This window comes from Salvia splendens, chromosome 2, assembly GCF_004379255.2.
Source record: "Salvia splendens isolate huo1 chromosome 2, SspV2, whole genome shotgun sequence".
NCBI lineage: Eukaryota > Viridiplantae > Streptophyta > Magnoliopsida > Lamiales > Lamiaceae > Salvia > Salvia splendens.
This window is the reverse complement of record NC_056033.1, coordinates 14546917-14567844: the sequence shown is the minus strand read 5'-3', so window position 1 is coordinate 14567844 and position 20928 is coordinate 14546917. Positions and strand designations below refer to the sequence as shown.

Sequence of the window (20928 nt, the reverse complement as noted above, 5' to 3'; positions counted from 1 at the left end):
TTATATCACAATAGTATTATTTTATAATACGAGATGGGAACAACATTTATAATTATAGTAGAAAGACTTAGTTTGTAAGCTTAAATTCAAAAAATTCCTAGCGCCCACATTAATATTGAGCACGCATATATATATTTGATCATGCGAAAAAAAGAAACACAATCAAAACATTCTCAAGCCAACCAATCTCCATCCATTCCTTCAATTTCCTCGATCTCCATGCTGCAATTTTAACCACAAAAAAGTAAGATTAGTTTAATTCAATGCTCGATCATGAAAGTTAACACAATAAATTACGAGACAAGTGTAATACTCCCTCTGTCCCACAATAGAAATCGTTGTCCCACAATAGAAATCGCATTTGATATGGACACAAATTTTAAGAAATATAAAGAATAGTGATTAAGATAGATTAGTGGAATATGATATCTAACTTTTATATTGATTTTATAATAGAATGTGAGTAAAGTGAATTAGTGAAAATAAGACCTACTTATCATTTATGCTAAAAATGAAATGTGTCTCTTATTGCGGGACAGACCGAAATAACAAAATTTGACTGTTATTGTGGGATGGAGGGAAAAAAATTTTTAGCACAAATTTAATAAAATTACACTCGAGGCTATAAGAAGTCCACGAGGAAACGGAACTACATGGCACTGGAATGAATAAATTGCATAGTATTTTGAATTAATAAGGTCAGATAAAATAAAGTCACACCATAAGTTTTGCAATAGTATAAAGAAATGACTAGGAAAATTGTGCTATGGGTATCCAACAATCCATCAATAGATTTTTTTAAAGCAGAATATATCGGTTTAAAACATTAAGATGTAATCCATTTTTAAATGAGAGTAGTACTATTATGCTTTCGTCAGATAAATTGATTCACATCTAGTAAAAAAAAAATAAATACTAGAATATGTGTATTGTATTTTACACTATATTAATAGCTTTACATATGAAGCAGACTATCCAAAATAAACGAAAAACAATTGTTTTCTAATGAAGACTCAACTCCTACAAAATTCAATGGAAAATCCTGTTTAATAAAGTTCACTAATTTGCCTCAAATCCTGGTAATAAAAAGTTTTACTTTGATTTAAAAATTCTCCTAATTTAACATTTTACACACAATTTTCATCAAGACAGGAAATAAAAAAAAAAGTGAAAAAACACCACCCAAATTAGATGACTAAATTTCTTGCGTCTGTTGAACGACAATTTCTGGGACAGAAACAATAATTTTTTAGAAAAAAAAATTGGTAAGAGAAGAAGCTAGAATCCACCGATCACCGATCCTTATCCGATGAATGAATAAATAAATCAAAACCCAATCTTGTTATCCACCGCCAACCGTAAATTAATTAATTGAAAATTAAAAAAAAGAATTGTTACCATGGCAAAACAGAGCCCTGGAGGAAATCCGGGTGATGAAGATGCTGCACCTCCAAACAGCTCTCATTCGCAATCAGCCACGCCGGAAATTCTTTGACTTCGTCAAACGGCGAGCTCGCCATTTCCTCTTCCCTCTCCTCCTCTCCTCCGATTCCCAGAAACTCAAACCCCTCCCGCCTCTCCAGCAACTGGGGAGGAGGGGGAGGAGGAGGAGGAGGAGGCGAGGAAGAAATCAACGGAGACGAGTAAACCGAGCACGGCGCGGTGATGAGGTCATGCAGGTTCAGATTCAGCCCCAGCGCCTGCCTCGGCAGAGCAAAATCGAGGCTCTCAAAATCCCCCAGAGGCGCCGGGGGAGCGGGATAGGAACAAGACACATAAGGCGTATTGCTCCTAGGCTGACAATCGGGGCTGTGGCGGTGCTGCTGTTTCATGGAGGCGCGGTGGAGTTTGAGGGCGGCGACGATTTCGCGGCGGGCTTCGGCCATGTTGAGGAGGTTTTCCTGATAAGGCTTTCTGGTCTGGAGCCTCCTTCGGACTTGCTTCTTGGGTGGATCTGCCTCTACAATGGGAGTGTCTCTCATGGCTGTGGCTTGTTTTAGATTATTCATCACATCATTTTTGGATTTTGCTCTCTTCTTCATAGATCTCTCTCTCTCTCTCTCTCACTATGATTACAAGGGATTGGGAAATTGAGTGGGGTGGAAAGTGTGAAGAGAGTGTATCATCCTTTTCTTTCTTTTTCTTCCAGCCCACTTTTGCAGGCGAGGAGGTAAGATGATGATGCTACTACTACTACGACTAGTGCTTGCTTATATACAAAAAACTCAGATGCTCATTATAGATATGTACAGAGGCGAAGGGGAGGAGACTACAGTTTTAGCGGTGTCAAAATACAACTTTTCCAATGTGAAATGCTAAAATTAGAATAATTAGTAAATTGTATAGTGTTCGTGTACAATGAAATAGAATGAGACTGAAATTTAATGAAAATAGAAACACAATTTTTTTCTTTCATTTACCATAATTTTTAAAACATATAAATTGTAAAGTCATTTTTGGTAGAATGGAAGTGAAATTTAATAAAAATAGAAATAATTTTTCTCCTTTCTTACATTTAATAGGAACAAGGAATATAAAAGGATAAAATTATTATTTTTTAATTAATTTTATTCCGACGCTAGATAAGAATTAAATAAAAAACTATTTCCTCCTTCCACTAAAAATCATCATACTATTTCGCAATTTTTGTCCGCGCCAATATCACATTTACTGTTTTATGTCAATATACTTATATTCCACTAACTTTATTTAACTCATACTATTTTACTATAAAACTAATACTCCCTCCGTCCTAGACAAGCAAAGCGCTTATTTTTTGCACTCATTTTTGAAAAATAATACTCTTTGGTCCTTCATTAAAATGGAGGTATGAGATAGAATAATGTAGAGAATAGTATACTCCTCGATCCACTTTTAGTATGCAGACCCCACATCCCATCAACTTTTTACACTCATAATCCAATATAAAACTAATACTTTAAGGTGACGTTCGGTTGTCATGACTAATATCATGAGACTATCAATCTAGGATTAAGTTGTGGGATTATTTTAGTTGGAGGGGAGAGGCTATGACTAATTATCATGAGACTATCCATCTAGGATTAAGTTGAAGGGTTCAATCTTATGAACCAAACATGATACATATTTAATCATGAGATTTAATCTTGCCAACCGAACACCCCCTAAATGAGTCTCACATTCCACTCACTTTCTCTATTTACTTTTCTTCACAAGTTAAACAATTTCTTAAAACACATAATAAGTCAAAATAGCGCTTTAAATGGCGGACGGAGAGAGTACTACGTCTTCTTTATTTTCTTTATAGGCTTTTGCCTATTTTGGCAATAACTAGGTTGTTGGTGTTGTTGCGGCAGGTTACTATTCTTTCAATCAATGGGTGAAGCAGACCTGTTGCGGCAGCTAAATGTCAACTTGTGTTAGCAATGTCGTATATTACTGACCACCTATTTAATCAGGGTGACATATTTTTAGAAAAAAAAATCATGTACTTCCTCCATTTCAAAAAAGATGGTAAACCGGAAAGATGACACGAGATTTTAAGAAATGTTGTGGGGAGAGAAAATATAATTTTATAATTGATGTGAAACGAAACTTTTTTCAAAAAAGGAAATGTGACATCTTTTGTGGAACAAACTAAAAAGGAAAATGTGACATCTACTATGAGACGGAAGGAGTATAAAAACCTAAGTAATTTTTTATTTTTTAATTTAAGAACCTAGTAACTTTTTTGTTTTCTAATTTCTATAAGAAAAAATTCTTTTGGTTACAATCTTTAAATCTTGCTGCCGTTGGGTAATATACGTCGTGTTACGCGAATTATATATGACGTGGAATTTCATGTACATGTCTAATTTTAGAAAAAACAATCACCACTTCGGTTCGTTTTCATAGAACTTTAATATTTTAAAATTATAATTATTTTAATTCGGTACATGGAGTATAATGTATGCTGTTTTTTTTGTAAAATAATGTTCTTGATCTCATCTAGTAACAAATTTAAAAATAAAATTCGTAGAACTAATAAAAATTGTCAATTTAAAATTTTCTAGTCTCTCCTATCATCAATAATCGTTCAATTTTATCGTCCTTTGTCTATCAATAAATATATTATTTATTGCTATGTGGTAAAAATGATTCACTTGAAGAGAGGAGTATTTCTCTTCAAGATCTTGTGATTTTGTTCAATACTATAAAATTATCATAAAATCAATATGAATCTTGTTTTAAATGATTGATACAATTATATATCCAATTAATATAAATATATATAAATAATTGAAATAAATCTATCAAAGAAGATTCCTTGAAATAGAGAGAGAAATGTGATTTAAAAAACTATGTGAATTGTATAAAAGATGAATTAATAACTATCTGAATTATAAAATTATAGTTTTTCTGAAAATATGTTATGATCGTCGACTATGGCAACACCTAAAAATCTCACAATATAAAAAGGGGGAAAGATAAAACCAACATGAGATTACAGGTCGATTAAAACATAATTTTATTATTGTGGAAGGCTGATACTGTGAGATTATTATTGCAAATTAATACATAAACAACCTAACAGCTTTTATTTTTGATACCTAATTTCAGAGTTTCTAATGTCGTATGATCGCTATCTATTAGGATAAGATTGTTATGTCACGTCAACTTTGACATATAGTAATATGATCACCTCGTGTAGCAGGGAAAATAGTTACTAGTGGATCTGCAGAGCAATTAAATTTATTGAACGTCATCGTAATTTAAATAAATCATAATTGATGATTTTTGACCTAATTTTTAATTCTATCCGAAATAAAAATATATTAATTTTACCATTTTGACTTCTCCACTAAAAATAGACCAATTCTAAATAAGAAAAGTTTTTAATAACTAATAATGTAGACCTCAAAATCTACTAACACTACTTTTATATAATAAAATATGGATCCTACATTTATATAACTAAATGTGAGTGAAAATGAGTTACTGAAATGTAGGTCCATTAAGTTGTAAAAAGTAAGTGCGGCATGTATTGGCGGACAGAACAAAAAGGAAACTAGTAATAAGTAATGACGGGCGAAGAAAAGTATAAAATTTAAGTTTTAGAATTTTTTTTGAAAATTTTAAAGATTAACTTTTATCCCTAATTTATCTTTAGTATATATAATAAATAATATAAATATGTCACATGGCGCAATTTAAGCGATTGATCATCATAATCCAATGGTTCTAGTTTAGTCTTTGGTTTTGATATAAGAATGAGTTTTGTTTACCTAATAGTCATTCTCTTGAATTCTGATTTGACTATCAAGCTCTCATAAAGAACTATCTCTTCATTGATTTTTGGGTTCTCTCCAAATTTTAGCTTCATTCCACTCATCATTCACCTTTTTCGATGAAACACCAGCCTCGAGTCTAAGCGCTAAGTCTCTAGAATAAGTGTTTCTCAAACTTCCAATTAGGTTGAACCATATTATGATAAAATATGAAATGCAATATGGAGTATGATTATTGGAAGGTGCTGACGTTGGTGGGACTAATGAACTCAATCACCGTTGCAATAGCCTTCTTTTTTCCTTCTATATTATATTTAATTTAATTTAATTTTATTCTTTCGTAATGATTAATTTCTGTTAGAAAAATATTAAAATTGATCCTCCAACATTCAAAATTTGAGAATAGAAAAAATACTCAATATGATTGGAGTGAGATGTGAAACAAAAAACTTGGAAATTTTAATATATACGAAAAAATGAGACAGCCTGTATACGATGACAGAAATGCCCCATACCTTCATCTCATTTTTTCAGTTCTCATTTCATATCAAGCTCCTTTCTTGCCCAACGTTTTCTTTTCTTCCTTTTGTGTATATTTCAAATTGAAAGAGATCGTAAAAATAAATAAATAGTACTATTAAATTAATAAAAAAAGGTATAATTCCGTTTATATGAATTGTCCTTAGTGTATAGAATTATAGGTATAGAAATTGACCTTCATGATTATAAATTTATATTAATTTGAAAATGTATTATATGATGGGTTGGAAGCATATGGAATCCGGATATAAAAGAATACAATTTTTTTAAAAAAATTAATGAAATTAAACTGACGATATAATTGCTCCAAATTGTGAAAACAGAATTTTAGTGATGACAAAATTAAGCTGACGATTTAAATCCTCCAAATTGTGAAAATAGTGCGGTCTGCATGTTGGTTCTTTTCTGAGTTATACAGCTACATAGCTACAAATAATTATTATACAAGTTGCATACTGTATATATTTATAATTTATTTTCAACAAAATTGTAACACCCAAAAAAAAAGTCCTGGGGCTGTGGAGTTTATTTCGTGTAGAACTCTCTTGGCACTCAATTTCATATATAAATAATAATTCTAATAATATTTTCACTATAAAAAGTGTATTGAATAATAACAATAAATTATTTATTTAGTTATAATTAATTATAAAACACGCGCAAACTCTTCTGTAAAGGAAAATTATCAATCCACCACAAAAAAAGGATTTCATAGTTTGAGCCATTAAAACGTGCATGTCTTAAGAATTAAGCCATGCATGTATAAGTATATGAACTAATTCAAACGGTGAAACTACGAATGATTTATTAAATATTGTTTGATGATACCTATTACTCGGATAATCATAGTAATTTTAAAGCTAATACTTACAACAAACCGAGACTCTTTATAGGGATACATTTATTTATTAGATAAAAGGTTACCACATGTTATGCTTACTATTTATGATAACCTTCTTCCATTCTTTGTGGTCTTTAAAAAAGGTAAGGTAAGTGGTCGATTTCTAATATGGTATCAGAGATGACTCCAGTTAATAATAGATTTTTTTTTTTATTTCACGAGTGGAAATATGATGTTCATTCCAATCCACCCGTATAAAGGTGTATTAAAATGTCTATATCTTATCACATCGATTTATTAATTATTTTATTTTATTTTATTTTATATTTATAAAAGTGAATAGTCCTTCCTCTTCATAACGCCTTTTAAAAATATGAATGATTTTATCGCATTTCTAATATGATTCACACTCTATACTTTTCCTACTCCATCAAACTCGTTCGAAATTTATATTGAATAAAAATTGCAATATAAAGTGTAAACTACAATTTACCTTTATGCATGGAATTATTATAGTAATACTCCATATAAGACGAAAAATTAAACTGAAAATAGAAATATTGTAGAGCAACTGATCGCTGCAGCGGGAGCTCTAATATGGATAAAATCTGAATACACCGCCTTCAACTATTCCTTCCCTTAATTCGGATGTACACTTTCAACTTTCAACCAATCATATATACACACACACTCTCTCTCTCTTTCTATATATGTATATTATATATATTTGAGAGAGAATAGTGATTGGAAGGTATGGATAAGAGAGAGCGGTGGAAAATGTCTGTATTCGGTTTAAACACAAGCGATGCTCAGAAGCTTTACTAATCATCCACTTACAATTCACCATCTCCCAATGAAATTATTTGTTTTGAATATAGTTACGAAAGCTACTCAATTTACTAATTTTACCAGCCACTCTTTTACTCCATATATATGTATTATTTTATTAATTCCTTTTCCCCCAGCCCTACAATGTCAATTGGTTGTTCTTTGATTGTACGTTAGTTTAGATGGTATGCACTGCAATACTTAGATATGGATTGTATGTATTGGAAATAGAAAAATTGTTCTTCAGGATGGAGTAGTTCACATTAGGCTATAGTGGAAAATATACAATCATCCTTCAAGTTGTAGAAGAATATATGATCTTTGGATATGATATGATTATTTTGAATTGCCCGGCCGCAACAATGACATCAACGTGTTAAATTCATCTTATTTTTTCTATAATCTCACCTAGCGTATTACTCCTCCAACTCATTATGTTATTCAAGCAAAAGAATTCAAGGGCCTCTTACCCCAAAGACCTCAAAATATTTTGCAATGAATCAAGAGGCATGTAAAAAAGATGTGGAATGTGCATTTAGTGTTCTCCAATCACGTTTCACAATTGTAGCAAGACCTGTGCATTATAAAGAAGTATTGCTTGACATAACAATTATATGTATATAATTTTGCAAAATATGATAGTTGAAGTTGTTACACAAGTGCTACAATCGAAAGTTGAGATGACGACCAATGAAGATGCTCGATTTCAAGAGTATTTGACCCGATTTGGCGGAATAAGAAATAAAAATATTCATATGAAACTTCGAAATGCACTTGTATTATAATTTAATAACGTACGTATATATTCCATTTCCTTAAATAAGTAAAAGAAATATATAAAACTTAAATCAGAATATCCTTAAATAGCAAAATACTATAATTTTATAACATGGAGCGATAGGAGTATATGTTACTTTATACAGGGATGTTAGTATAGAACAAGACTTATGTGCTGACCCTAAAAGCCTACTAGATCTAAAAGGTTAGAATTGAAATTTTCAATTATAACCTGATTATCTAGCAAGCCACGTAGAATTGACCTAGAGCCTAATGGACTAGATTGATAGGTGGACATAGGTGCAATATTTTATATTCCCTCCGTCACGGACTACTCGCACATTTCCTTTTTGGCACGGAGATTAAGGAATGAGTGTATAGCAAAGTCAACAATTGCGGCTGTAGGTGATAATTTTTACTAAAAATGGAAAGAGTGCAAATAACTTGGGTCGCCCAGAAAGGAAATAAGTGCAAGTAGTTCGAGACGGAGGGAGTATATTTCTTTTGTTCTCTCATAGTTGAGGTGAAACTTTTCAGCACGATGTTTAAGAAATTAATATAGTATGTTAAGTAGATAGAAAAAAAATAAGAGAAAGAAAATAGTAAGAGAGGGAAAAAAAAGTAGAGAGTAAATAAAGTAAGAGTGAGAATAAAATGTTAATTATTAGTACTATATATGAAAATGACTCTGGGAACTTCCTAAAATGGAAAATGATTCAACTATGATGGAGCGGAGGGTGTACTAATTATTTTATAATTTTAAAAACTATATAAAAATAACCTTCCATTTTATATATTTTTTAAATATGTAATTTTATTTAAATTTAAAAATGTTAAATTATATTTTGAATGCATTAACCATCATAAACTAATTTTATACATTTAATCCATAATAATATATGAATTTAAATGTATATATTTAATAACCTCATAATTAAATATGCTACTGTACATTTTATAAATATAATTAATTTTTATTATTATTTGATCACTTATTAGTAATTATGAGATTAGTCCGTACCAATTAATTCACAACCTAAATAGAATTGATTCAAAACCCATTAATCTGATTCAGTTATCTTACCAAATACGTATCAACCATGCATACAGGAATTGAAAATTGGGCCCCATTGGCAAGCGGTAAGATTCGAGGAGTCAAAATCAACGGCTACGAGTGGACGTGGTGATCCACGTGGGGCAGTCAGTTTGCCTCCAATCAGAGAAGAGATGCCACGTGGTCTGTATCAATGGGACCACACAATCTTCTTCTCATCTCAGTAACTATTTACATGTCTTTCACGTTAAGTATACTAGTATTTACACCCGTGCTATGCACGGGGCATAAGATTTTTAACTAATGAATATAAACTAAGAATTAAAAACAATATGCAGGTTTTCACAAAAAAATAAACGTAAGGAGGGAGGATGAAGGAGCGGTGCTCTGGCCGGGAGATGGTTTCCGCCGCCGGTTAAGGAGGAGGAGGAAGGAGGGAGGGAGAGAGAAACTTGAGAGAGATGGAGACATCGCATGTTGCATTAGGGTTTTAGAATATTATTAATTTATTGTATATTGTTTGAAATTTTTGTTTAATATTTTGTAGGCTTTTAGTACTTCTTATAAAACTATGTAATCAATTTATAGTATATCTTTCTTGATTAAATACAGTTTTTAATTTGCATTTTATATTTATTGAACTTTGTATAATATATATTTTTTAAATAATTTTTTAATAAATATTTAAGTTTATATATGGTTAGAATTAAGCTGACTTTGATTTACTTATATTTCTATCTTTTAGACTTTCCAAAATTTTGAAATATGTATATATTAAATTTAAATTTGGCTAAACCGAAATAATTATACAAAGTGAAGTTAAATTAATGTTATTATTAAATCACACTAATAAGATGTATGACTAATGAGAAAAGTATAAGTGGAGTAAAATAATAAGATGTATGAGTAATGATCAAAAAGTATAAGTTTGTTAGATAAAGATACACAAATAAAGAACATGTTAGTTGAGTTGAGATTAAAGGAAAAAATTAGAAAGGCCCAACAAACAAACCAATTGTTCATAAGTTTTGAAAAACTTCTTTGTAAACAACATTAATAGTAGCATCACTTCTATTATCATCTTCATCTCCACAAACTAAAATCTTGAGACCTCCACGACTCGTAACTCTAGATATAGCAACATACAACTGTCCATGACTGAAGACTGGTTTTCGTAAAAATAATCCAACATGAGATAGAGATTGTCCTTGACTTTTGTTGATGGTCATTGCATACGACACAGCCAAAGGAAATTGTCGTCGTTGGAATTTGAATGGCAACCTTGGATCAGATGGTATTAAAGACATTCGGGGGATCAAAACTTTATGACCAACATTATGGCCACCCAATACTTGTCCCTCCAAAACATAATCACCCAAACGCGTAATTACCAGTCTAGTGCCATTACACAATCCATTCGAGTGATCTATATTCCTTAACAACATCACAGGAGTACCGACTTTCAATAACAATTCATGATTAGGTGTACCTGAACACTTCAACTTATTCAAGAATTCAACAGAATGTATCTCAGCTAAGCCATTTGAGGTCAAATCTGAGTTTGAGATACTATCAGAACTCAAATAAACTCGACCCTCAGACTGATCCAACGACATCATGAATTGGTTAACCTCATCGACAACCTCTAAAGTAGGAGCAAGTATGGCACGATCATGCAAACATTTCATCAAGTCCTCATGATTCATATAGGATGGATATATCGTTGAAACAATTGTTCTAAGAGGATCCCCAGAATTAGACAAAACAATGTCAGAAGGAAGATCAATAGTGACATCACCATCATTTGGACCACCAACAACTCCATCTCCAATAGAAGCAACCCAAGAAGAAAATTCCTTCAGTTGTGAAACTTCAACAGAAGATGCAGCACTCAAAAGTCGCATGTTTTTGGTCAACCTCAGAACTGTGCAATTCCTCCAAAGATATGAAGAGTTAAGAGCGGCATTCACAACATCTTGCCTACTACCCTTAGGAACAACTGGTAAGATTTGTCTGAAATCACCTCCAAAAACAACTGTTTTTCCGCCAAAGGGTTTGTCCGTACTACGTTCATTACATACACGCATAATATCTCTAAAAGTCCTATCCACAGCTTCTACGCAATGTTTATGAATCATCGGAGCTTCATCCCATATGATAAGCTTAGCTCTTACAATCAGTTCAGCAAGTGCACTCCCTGGTTTTATATTGCACATAGAATCTTCATTAACAATGATGGGAATCTTAAATCGAGAATGAGCTGTTCTACCTCCAGGCAAAAGTAAAGAAGCTATGCCACTCGATGCCACGTTTAAAACAATATCACCCTTAGAACGAATCCCGGCTGACAGAGACTTCCATATGAAAGTTTTACCAGTACCTCCATAACCATAGACAAAAAACATTCCTCCATCACTTGAATAGACAGATGACATAATAGTATCATGAACATAAAGTTGTTCATCAGTGAACTTGGTAAGAAATTCCAAATGTTCTCTTCCTAAAGATTCACGATCATAACATAACTCATCGCTAATCAACTTATTGTCAAATGATTCAAAATACTCCGATCTTGGATAAGGCATGCCCTGGAAATCGCGCAAACTTTTCCCAAAATTTAACAACAATTTCTCAATCTCCGCCAATGCAAAATTCTGAATTTCTTCGTCATCCAGCATCAAACCTACGATAATACATAATTCATTACTACAACTAAACAATAATATGTAAATAAAAAAAAAGAAAATAATAAACTAATTGTATACCTGCATGATTTCTTAATTTTCATTGGTTATACTGAACATCATCTGATAAATATTTCCAACAACTTCGCCAAACAAAATCCGGCCTTGAAATAGATTCTGATGTCAATAAACTCACAAATAACAATCTTATAGAATGCGCAGAAGACCAAAAGGATGCCTCTATAATGCCATCAACATATTCTTTATCATCATCCAACAATCCTAATGCATAGCAGGCATCTCGAAACGTATCATATTGAACCCCATTGACACATCTAATGTCTTCGTATGATGTAGCTCCTTTAACAATATTCAACAAACATCTCAAGTAATAGATATCACCAGAACCTGGAGCAACATAAAACAACCTCCCTATGGAAAACCGTTGTTTTCTAGGTTGCCAATGATGGGTTTTCCACACAAATTTGGTCGGAAATTCTCCATAAGTGAGATTTCGACCTCCAGAATAAATCTTATTTGCCTCCATCCAACCCAAAAACTTGCTTTGATGAATAGTATGACGATTTAGAACGTTGTCCAACGGATCTGATTCATTAAAAATAACATGTTGTTCATTCGGAAGGTGAAAACTCAGTCTTTCAACAGAAGGCTCCTTATATTGAATTTCAAATCCGAAAATTCTCCAAGCAGCTTCACATGACGATATATACCTACAATCATAGTACAAACTAACTTCATCCAAATTCTGCCTAGCACCATCCGCACCAGTTTGGAAAAAAGACGTTGTAACACGATCATGACCCTTGTTTATGTACTTAAACAAATACTTGATGGATTGCGATTGATTGCACCACTCAACATTGATGTGACCACCGTATTTCATAAGCAATGCACGGTTGTGTGGAACAATATATCTATTATCCAAGGGCACACCATCCTTCATAACAACACAACCATTATCTCTACGTCTGTAAACCGGAAAACCATCATCATCAAACTTTGTGGCATCAAGATATTGCTTTGGGAAATATTTCGAACATCTTCCATCACGCATGCACGGAGAAGATTTACGAACAACACCACATGGTCCATGCACCATGAATTCTTTGACATTTTCATAATAGCAAGGATCAATTGCTGGATCAGGAATTTTAGCAGAAATAATCTCATCAATGCGTCTAGGTTGAGGTAATTTGTCCTCATTGCTTAAGAAAAACAAAATATGGGCATGAGGCAATCCACGTTTCTGAAACTCAATAGTATACACAACTGCAAAGATTAATTTAACAAACATATTTATTAGAAAAATCAATAAATGGATTAGTTAGAAGGAAAGACATAATTTTCTAAACAATGATAACAAACCCGCTTTCACAGCTCCAAAAATTTGGTTGGTCTTAAGATCTCTTATCAAATTATCCAACTTCACTTTAAAAATCCTACAGACAACATCGGGTCGATCATCCGGTTTCAACCCCTTGGCACCAAGAAATCTAACAATCTCTGGCCATTTCGGATTACAAGTAAAGGTAATAAACAAATTTGGATAACCAAACCATCTACAAATTGCCATGGCATCTTGGTAATTCTGAATCATATATCTTGCCCCACCAACAACACTTGAAGGCAAAATGATTCGTTTACCATGCATTGAACCATCTGTCTCACCTCGAAGAACAGCCTCCGCAAGACCATTATACATTTCAGCCCGTAATTTTTTCTTTTGTGTGCGTACGAACCTTAGACGACCAGTCTCAATCATAGTATAAGCATCAACAACAAATTGCTGGAATAATCGCCGAGCGTACAAAATAACAGAACACTCATTCAGTCTATCATGCAACCGGTATGCAAAATATTCTTTCGGACTAATTTTCTTTCTTTTGTTTGAAGAAGTGCAACTATCTGAAAAACCAATATCTTCGCTATAACCATCCTCACCATAAGCAAAAAGAAGTGGATACTGAAGTGCAAGATAAGAAGGACTTCGTTCCGTAATACGTTGCAATCGGCCTGATTGTTTTTCAACAATAATATCTCTATCACCCAAGCTTCATCAAAATCACCAACCACAAGCAAAGCAACCTCGGAAACAGTAGGAAGGTTATAAGTTCTCCCATCCCTACCTCTCTTGCCAAGTAATTTTAAACTGACATTTGGATGATTTTCTTCATTAATCTTGTCTTTGACCATTCGGAAGGATTTGACCAAAACATTTTCTTCATCCAACATTTTTTGGAGATCAACAACTATTTCTGAATGCAGATTATTCAAATCATTCCTCCCCCTATAAAATAATATTTAATTCAACACAAATTAGTTACATAACAAAAAATTATTTATATTGTCTTCATAAGAAAATAAACATACCTCACAGAGTTTATCCTACGATTAATCTCATTTTCTGTATCATAAATGTACAATTGGGCAAACTTTGGAATACAACCATCTTCAGGCAATAGACTACCCATTAAATGGTAATTTTCGCCATGCAAACGAAAAGTGGGTGGAGAATGACCTGTGTTGATACTATTATCAACTTTACCTCCCATAGAGGTAAATCCAAACATCGAATTATATGATCGGATATTTTTCAAATAATGAGTACTTTTCGAGTCATTAGAAAACATCAACCGATATAATACTCGAGGAGGAGGTATCATATTAGGAATCTGGATATTCCCATTCATACAACAACCCGAATATCTTGGATTTGTCACATTACTTGGTTTCCCAAGACGTTCCTCGAACCAAAAAAATGCACCACAATGTGAACAATTTAATATAGCATCCCCGATATCCCAATATTCTGTTCAATATAAAAATAGTATTTTAACAAAATATACATTTTTCAAAAATAATAATTCCCTAAACCTTATCATGTGTATACAACAATAAAAGCATGATATTTTAATAATTCTTTTTTTTTTAGATGTAAAAATTAAATACCTCCATTTTGATTTACGATCGACGAACAAATGATACTATCATTCACAATACACGAATTAGGCTGATCAAGTACACCATCACTCATAGATATTGAACTTTGAACGGATACACCAACATTAACTACACAAAAATGTAATAAAATTAGTAAGTTAGAATACAATATAATATGTTTCAGAGATATAATTCAATATTCACCATAAAATAATGTGAATTAAATTCTCAAAATAATAAAAAGAGTTTTAAGTACTTATTTGTCAAGAAGTTATTCATTTATATATAAATATCTATATTATATTAAAACAGGATAGCCATATATGCTGCACTTTAAAAAATATATGATTTCGCATAAATTCTGTTCAAAAAAACCCAATTGAAATAAAAGATAAAAAAATAACAAAGAGTAAATTAAATAAGAGGCCGAAAAAATTTATTTCATTAAAACGTGAACTTTTTGTTGAACACAAAAATGAAACACATATTTGCTAAAAAACGCATTAATACATAAGAGAAGTCATCATCAATATTTTACAATGTTTTAATTTTAAAAATATACATAACTCATATTCTAAACCCTATACTACAAATAATACTATAATTCACAATACATGAATTAGGTTGATGAAGAACAATATAACTCATACCTATTGATCTTGAACAAATATACCAACATTTGATAGACCAAAAAAATAGTAAGATCAAACAAAACAAAATATGATTCAAGACGTAACTAAATTTACTATACAACAATTTCATTACAATCAATATAACAATTACAAATTTAATTTTTTTCTCAAGTTATTATTATCTAATCTAAATACATTATATAAAAACAGGCCCAAAAATAGTTCTACATCCATAACTTATCAGTCTAAATAAATTAAGAGAATGGCCCATCTTTAAACTAATAAACAGCCCAAATAATAAATTGCAGGCCCAAACTTTGGCCTACATTTAATCCAGTATAAACTAATGCTAATATCTTGTTTTAAAAAATATATTACGTAATCTTAACTTAGGTTTTTAACTATATCATTTGATAAACTAATTACATTACTGAATTAAATGAAATGGGTTAATTCAGAGTTTGTGTTAGAATGCCTTCACCGACCAAACACGGGAAACCCTAGCGGCTCGCAGATCCGCCGCTTTACACCCCTCCACCGCTGTCTCCTCTCCCTCCTCCACCACTTTCTCCTATCCCTTCTCCACCACCACGAAAAACGCCTCCTTGATACCACCACAATCGTACTCCAAATATCATGGGTATCCCTAAGATTCCGGTCAGCAGATCTGTTCCATCCTCCACAACCACGAAGAAGTTTCACGCCATTCTCCAAATCTACTGCTTCTCGAAAGCCCTAAACGGATTTGAGGGTACAAATCGAAGAGTTTCTCCACAAATCTATACACCAACTTCGATTTCAAACGAAATAAAGGTAAAATCCATTTCTTGCTTCATGAAGTTTAACAGATCATTAATTGATTTACATTTCCGATCTGTTCTTATAGAACACTCATTGTTTTTCTAATCGATGGCAGATATTTATTCATCTGTACAATACCAGATCTGAGGCAACAAAATGAACATTGTTGGCGTCGATTCATCATCGAATATAGGTTTCTAACCTAACAGAGGATGTTAACTGCGAAAGGTAACTAAAATCCTTTCCCCAGCCATTATCTATTTTGAATTTCTGTACATTATTGTCACATATTGGTGAAAACCTACACAGATCTGCCACCAAATTCGAATGCATTCATAATAGGCTTTAAAAAATTGTCTCAAAAACGTATAGCATCTTCAACATACATAAATCAATTATTTTTTCAAAGCATGTGTAAACATTAATCATAGTAGGCAGTTAAGACAATAAAATAAATAAGATGGGTGTCAAATTCCAGTCAAAATAGAGAACTTATTCTTTTGCACCAAATATGTACCTGAACTTGTCTGAGTTAACTTCTCAGATACCATACTCTTAAGTCTTACTGATTTTTTTAATTTCTTCATTGCTTCAGAGCTGTTAATTGAAACCTGCACAGATTATAGTATAATATAAATCTCAAAACAAATACAATTTAAGAAAACAGTGAGAGATAATGGAAACTGGAAAATATGATATTTTATAGGTTTAGAACTCCACATAACCCAAGATGACCTTTCAGTTCATCCAAGCTATGCAGGACCCTATACCTTGCAAAATGGGCTTTACATTTGATAACTTAGGTATTCCTGTTGGGCTTGTAACAAAAAATCAAAAAATAACTTCAAAATCCGCATATATAATTTATATTTCCCCAAAATATTTAAAATTTATCCAGATACTGTGAACTCTATGGCCTCAATTTGATATGTTACTTCATACTTGTTTTCAACAGGAAATGCAATGCATAACTGCCCCAAGTCAAAATCCCATTTTACGTGATTGATAAACACAAAAATGGCTACAACTTGCGAAGATTTCAGATAAGTGTATAAACTTTAATGATATTTATGTTCCTATGCCATATGCTTTTGTATTACATGTCTTTCACCCTGCCGAATGGGTTAAAATGATAATTTCACAGCTCTTGTCTTTACATATGTCTTTCACTTCTTCAATGCTTACATCTAATTGTGATGCACTACAAATATTGGGTTAATAAGCATATAACTACATAAACTTCAATGAGATTTATGTTGGTATGCCTAACACTTTTGTACAATCATATCTTGAAATCTCTTTAACTGTTCCACATGGAAGGTAACTGATCTTGTCTGTAAATATTGGACCAAATTCTTCAATGCTTACATCCAATTTAGATGCAGTACTAATATTGGCCTTACAAAGCTTGTAAAATATGTCACAGTGTTAATAATCTGTTCAAGAATCTATGCAAGTGCAACAGTGATAAGTTTATTAACAATCAGTACCAATCTATGCAAGCCTTACAAAGCTTGTCAAATATGTCACAGTGTAAAATATGTCATATTGTTAATAATCTGTTCAAGATTTTGATTCACAGTGTTAATAATCAGTACCAATTTTGTCCTTAAACAAAATATAACTAACTACAAAATTCAATCACATCAGATTTACGGTGAAAACATAGAATGCATGGATAGTTTAGATCAATTTGATGTATTGTATGTAAGCATTGCCAGATGTGATTCACTCAGTTTTTAAAAGTTGCCTTCTGAAATTCAATCTAAAAAATCTGCATCTGATATTGCAGGTTTTTCTGTTTTGAATCAAAGGGGTTTCTTATCATTAGTTTCAAGAATGATAGACATGGCTGATAGAGAAGCAACTTAATTCCATAACTAAAAACAGGTTGGTGATTGAAGCTTAGACTTTCACTATTAATTTCATGTAGTTATCTCATATAGACATTTTTTTCACTGCTTTAGCTCTAATAGTGCATGGGATGAAAAAGTATCATTAGTTAATTTTGTTATTAGTGACTCAGTTACTCTTAAGATTGATTCATTAAAGATGTAAACTTCAATGGCACATGCTGAAATAAAAACTACACTTGGAATTAAGGGATTAAGGGATTAAATAAAGCAAAAGAAAGATCTTTAAACTAAAGCAAGAAGACCAAAACATGCTCATATAACTGTTCTGCCAACAAAACTAAAACCAAAATAGATAATCTGAGCATTCCACTCTGCCATGACATCAAAATGTTTTTCATCAATGGCACAAAACACCTAAAATGACTGAAAATCTATTACTCCTTGCTGACTTTTTGATTCTTGTTCTTCTGACAGCCAACAATATCATCACAACAATTAAAATCATCCTCCAAACACCTCTTAACAGAGCCTTCAATGTTGCGTTCATGATTAATCTCATTTGTTACACTTGACAAATCCGGAGTAACAAAACTTTTCTGAGATACCTGAAATAAAAATAATAACAGAAATATAATCAGACATTAATCAACAACAATAACATGTATTATTAAAAAGCAAAACCTCAACACAAAATATAATTACCTCTGGAAGATCAGAACCAAAAATTAGATCAGATAACTTTAGTTCTTTCCTAACTTCCTGCGAACCAAGCGGTTGGGGGGTATACTTCTCAACAACATGAGGAATATTGCATACTTTGTTCACAGTATGTGGATAAGATTTGTAATACTCCAACTGATTTCTGAATTGGAGCTTGAACAACACACTCTGCCCCACCAGCTTCTTTGCTATTTCTTTAGCAATGTCCTCCACTGGCAAAATCTGTAATGTAAGTGTTTTTAGTAAAGACTATCATAGTATAAAAGCATAAACAATAAAAGCATAATATCAACATTGTAAATAACAAACCTGATTATCAGCCCCTACAAATTCATAAACCTTTTTTCCTATCAGTTGGATCCCCTCCCTATCCCACACTAAAAGTGAAGTGTTGCTTGTATCATCAACAATATTGACAACAAATCTATACCTACATAAGATAAAAATTTAACATATGTTACTTAACAAATATTATAAAGTTTCTGTTCTATGCTGCAAAACAAACCTAAAATATAAAATTAATGCTATCATACCTTCTATAAGCATGGGAATAGGTGCTCTTACATACTGAACAGTTAAACTTGTTATCCTCTGCCTCCACCTTCTTAAAACAGGTCTTACATGACATGTAATACCATGTATCATAATGTGCTTCCACAGATACAATCTTTCCAAAAACCCAATACAAACCATCCTGTGAATAATTGGCAGAAATGAACTAATCTAATGTAAGACAGTTTAATTAACAAAATAAGTCAATGTAAACTTATTCATTTCAATTGGACAAAGAAGTATTTAATACCTCTAGACATTCTAAATCCTCAAGAGACTTCACTGTAAGATTTTCAAACTCACTGCTAATGAATGGTCCAACTTGGCCCAAAGAACCATAGGGAATAAATCTCTCATCACCTTCAATTCTATAAAAATATCATCCAAAAATCAGTTGACAATAAGAAAATAAATAACTACATAGCTGTAGAACATATTCATCTTACAAAATGTGAGAACTATATTACACCTAATAGCTTATACCTTTTCCTAAAAGCAGTAACTTCATCTAATTCTGGATTAATTAGAACCTTCAACGCTTGAAAGTGTGTCGATATTCTCATTTCACCTAATACATAAAAAATCAGATTAGGAATACAGTTTATGTCAGATAACCAATGAAGAAAAACAAACAACAAAGAGACAAATGTAAGAGAAATGAAACCTCTGAATAAATTAGTCTTGCAAATTTGAACAATAACAATGGGAATGGTTCCTTTACTCTTTTTGAAATCTTCCTTATAAGAATCAACATTTGATTCCCAAATTGTACAAAATATTTTATTATGTCTGTACACAAAAAAGAAGTGTTAACTTTCAGACAAATCCAAGTACAGAATTTTAATTTACAACTCTTCATACAACTTACTGTTCATCACTGATTTCAATCTCAATAAGTCTGTACTTAGATTGCTTGAGCTCTTTTCCTGGATTAGTGATAACTCCAATAACATATGTAAAATAATAAATCAGAAATAAACCTATGTACTGAGTATTAAAACAAACATATTACAACATAGAATTTAAATCCTTACCAAAAAAAGCTGTGTCATCATACTGTCTCAATAGGGAAATTTCAGGGAATGACTTGAAAGCAAACATCATTCTAGGAAATGTCAAATCTTTAACCTCAAACACCTCAGTGTAGCTATTCATCACCAGCCTAAACTGGTGGTTTGTAGCTTTATTTTTTAGAGTGTTATTCTGCACCAAAAAATTTTTAATATAAAACACACAACCTTCCCTAAGTGGAGAGGCCAACTTTTTCATGATGTTATTAGTAAATGATGCTTGTATTCTTGTCCCCTGTAATAACACAAGACATTAGTAATTAGTTCCATTTAGTTTACAATAACAGCCTAATTCATTGGTAAACAAAAGATGATACCTCAATATCATGCAACACACACTCTAGGCTGTTATCATTCTTATCTTCG

At 32.1% G+C, this 20928-nt stretch overlaps 3 protein-coding genes across 3 annotated transcripts; all 3 read right to left on the bottom strand.

Moving 5' to 3' along the window:
• On the bottom strand, window positions 1–2260 carry LOC121771705. The gene is made up of 2 exons (XM_042168560.1): window positions 1399–2260; window positions 1–222 (listed from the first exon to the last, which is right to left on the bottom strand). The coding sequence occupies exons 1-2, from the start codon at window positions 2040–2042 to the stop codon at window positions 174–176; spliced, it is 693 nt and encodes a 230-aa protein (XP_042024494.1). The 5' UTR covers window positions 2043–2260; the 3' UTR covers window positions 1–173.
• An 8045-nt stretch (window positions 2261–10305) lies between these two features.
• LOC121774371 lies at window positions 10306–14462 on the bottom strand. Its single transcript, XM_042171262.1, has 5 exons — window positions 14362–14462; window positions 14038–14278; window positions 13357–13954; window positions 12115–13260; window positions 10306–11969 (listed from the first exon to the last, which is right to left on the bottom strand). The coding sequence occupies exons 1-5, from the start codon at window positions 14460–14462 to the stop codon at window positions 10306–10308; spliced, it is 3750 nt and encodes a 1249-aa protein (XP_042027196.1).
• A 4192-nt stretch (window positions 14463–18654) lies between these two features.
• Window positions 18655–20647, bottom strand: LOC121774368. Its single transcript, XM_042171259.1, has 9 exons — window positions 20527–20647; window positions 20361–20418; window positions 20157–20281; window positions 19976–20060; window positions 19743–19860; window positions 19474–19634; window positions 19250–19370; window positions 18923–19162; window positions 18655–18825 (listed from the first exon to the last, which is right to left on the bottom strand). Exons 1-9 carry the CDS (start codon window positions 20645–20647, stop codon window positions 18655–18657), a joined length of 1200 nt encoding a protein of 399 aa, XP_042027193.1.
• Between the last annotated feature and the right edge of the window lie 281 nt (window positions 20648–20928).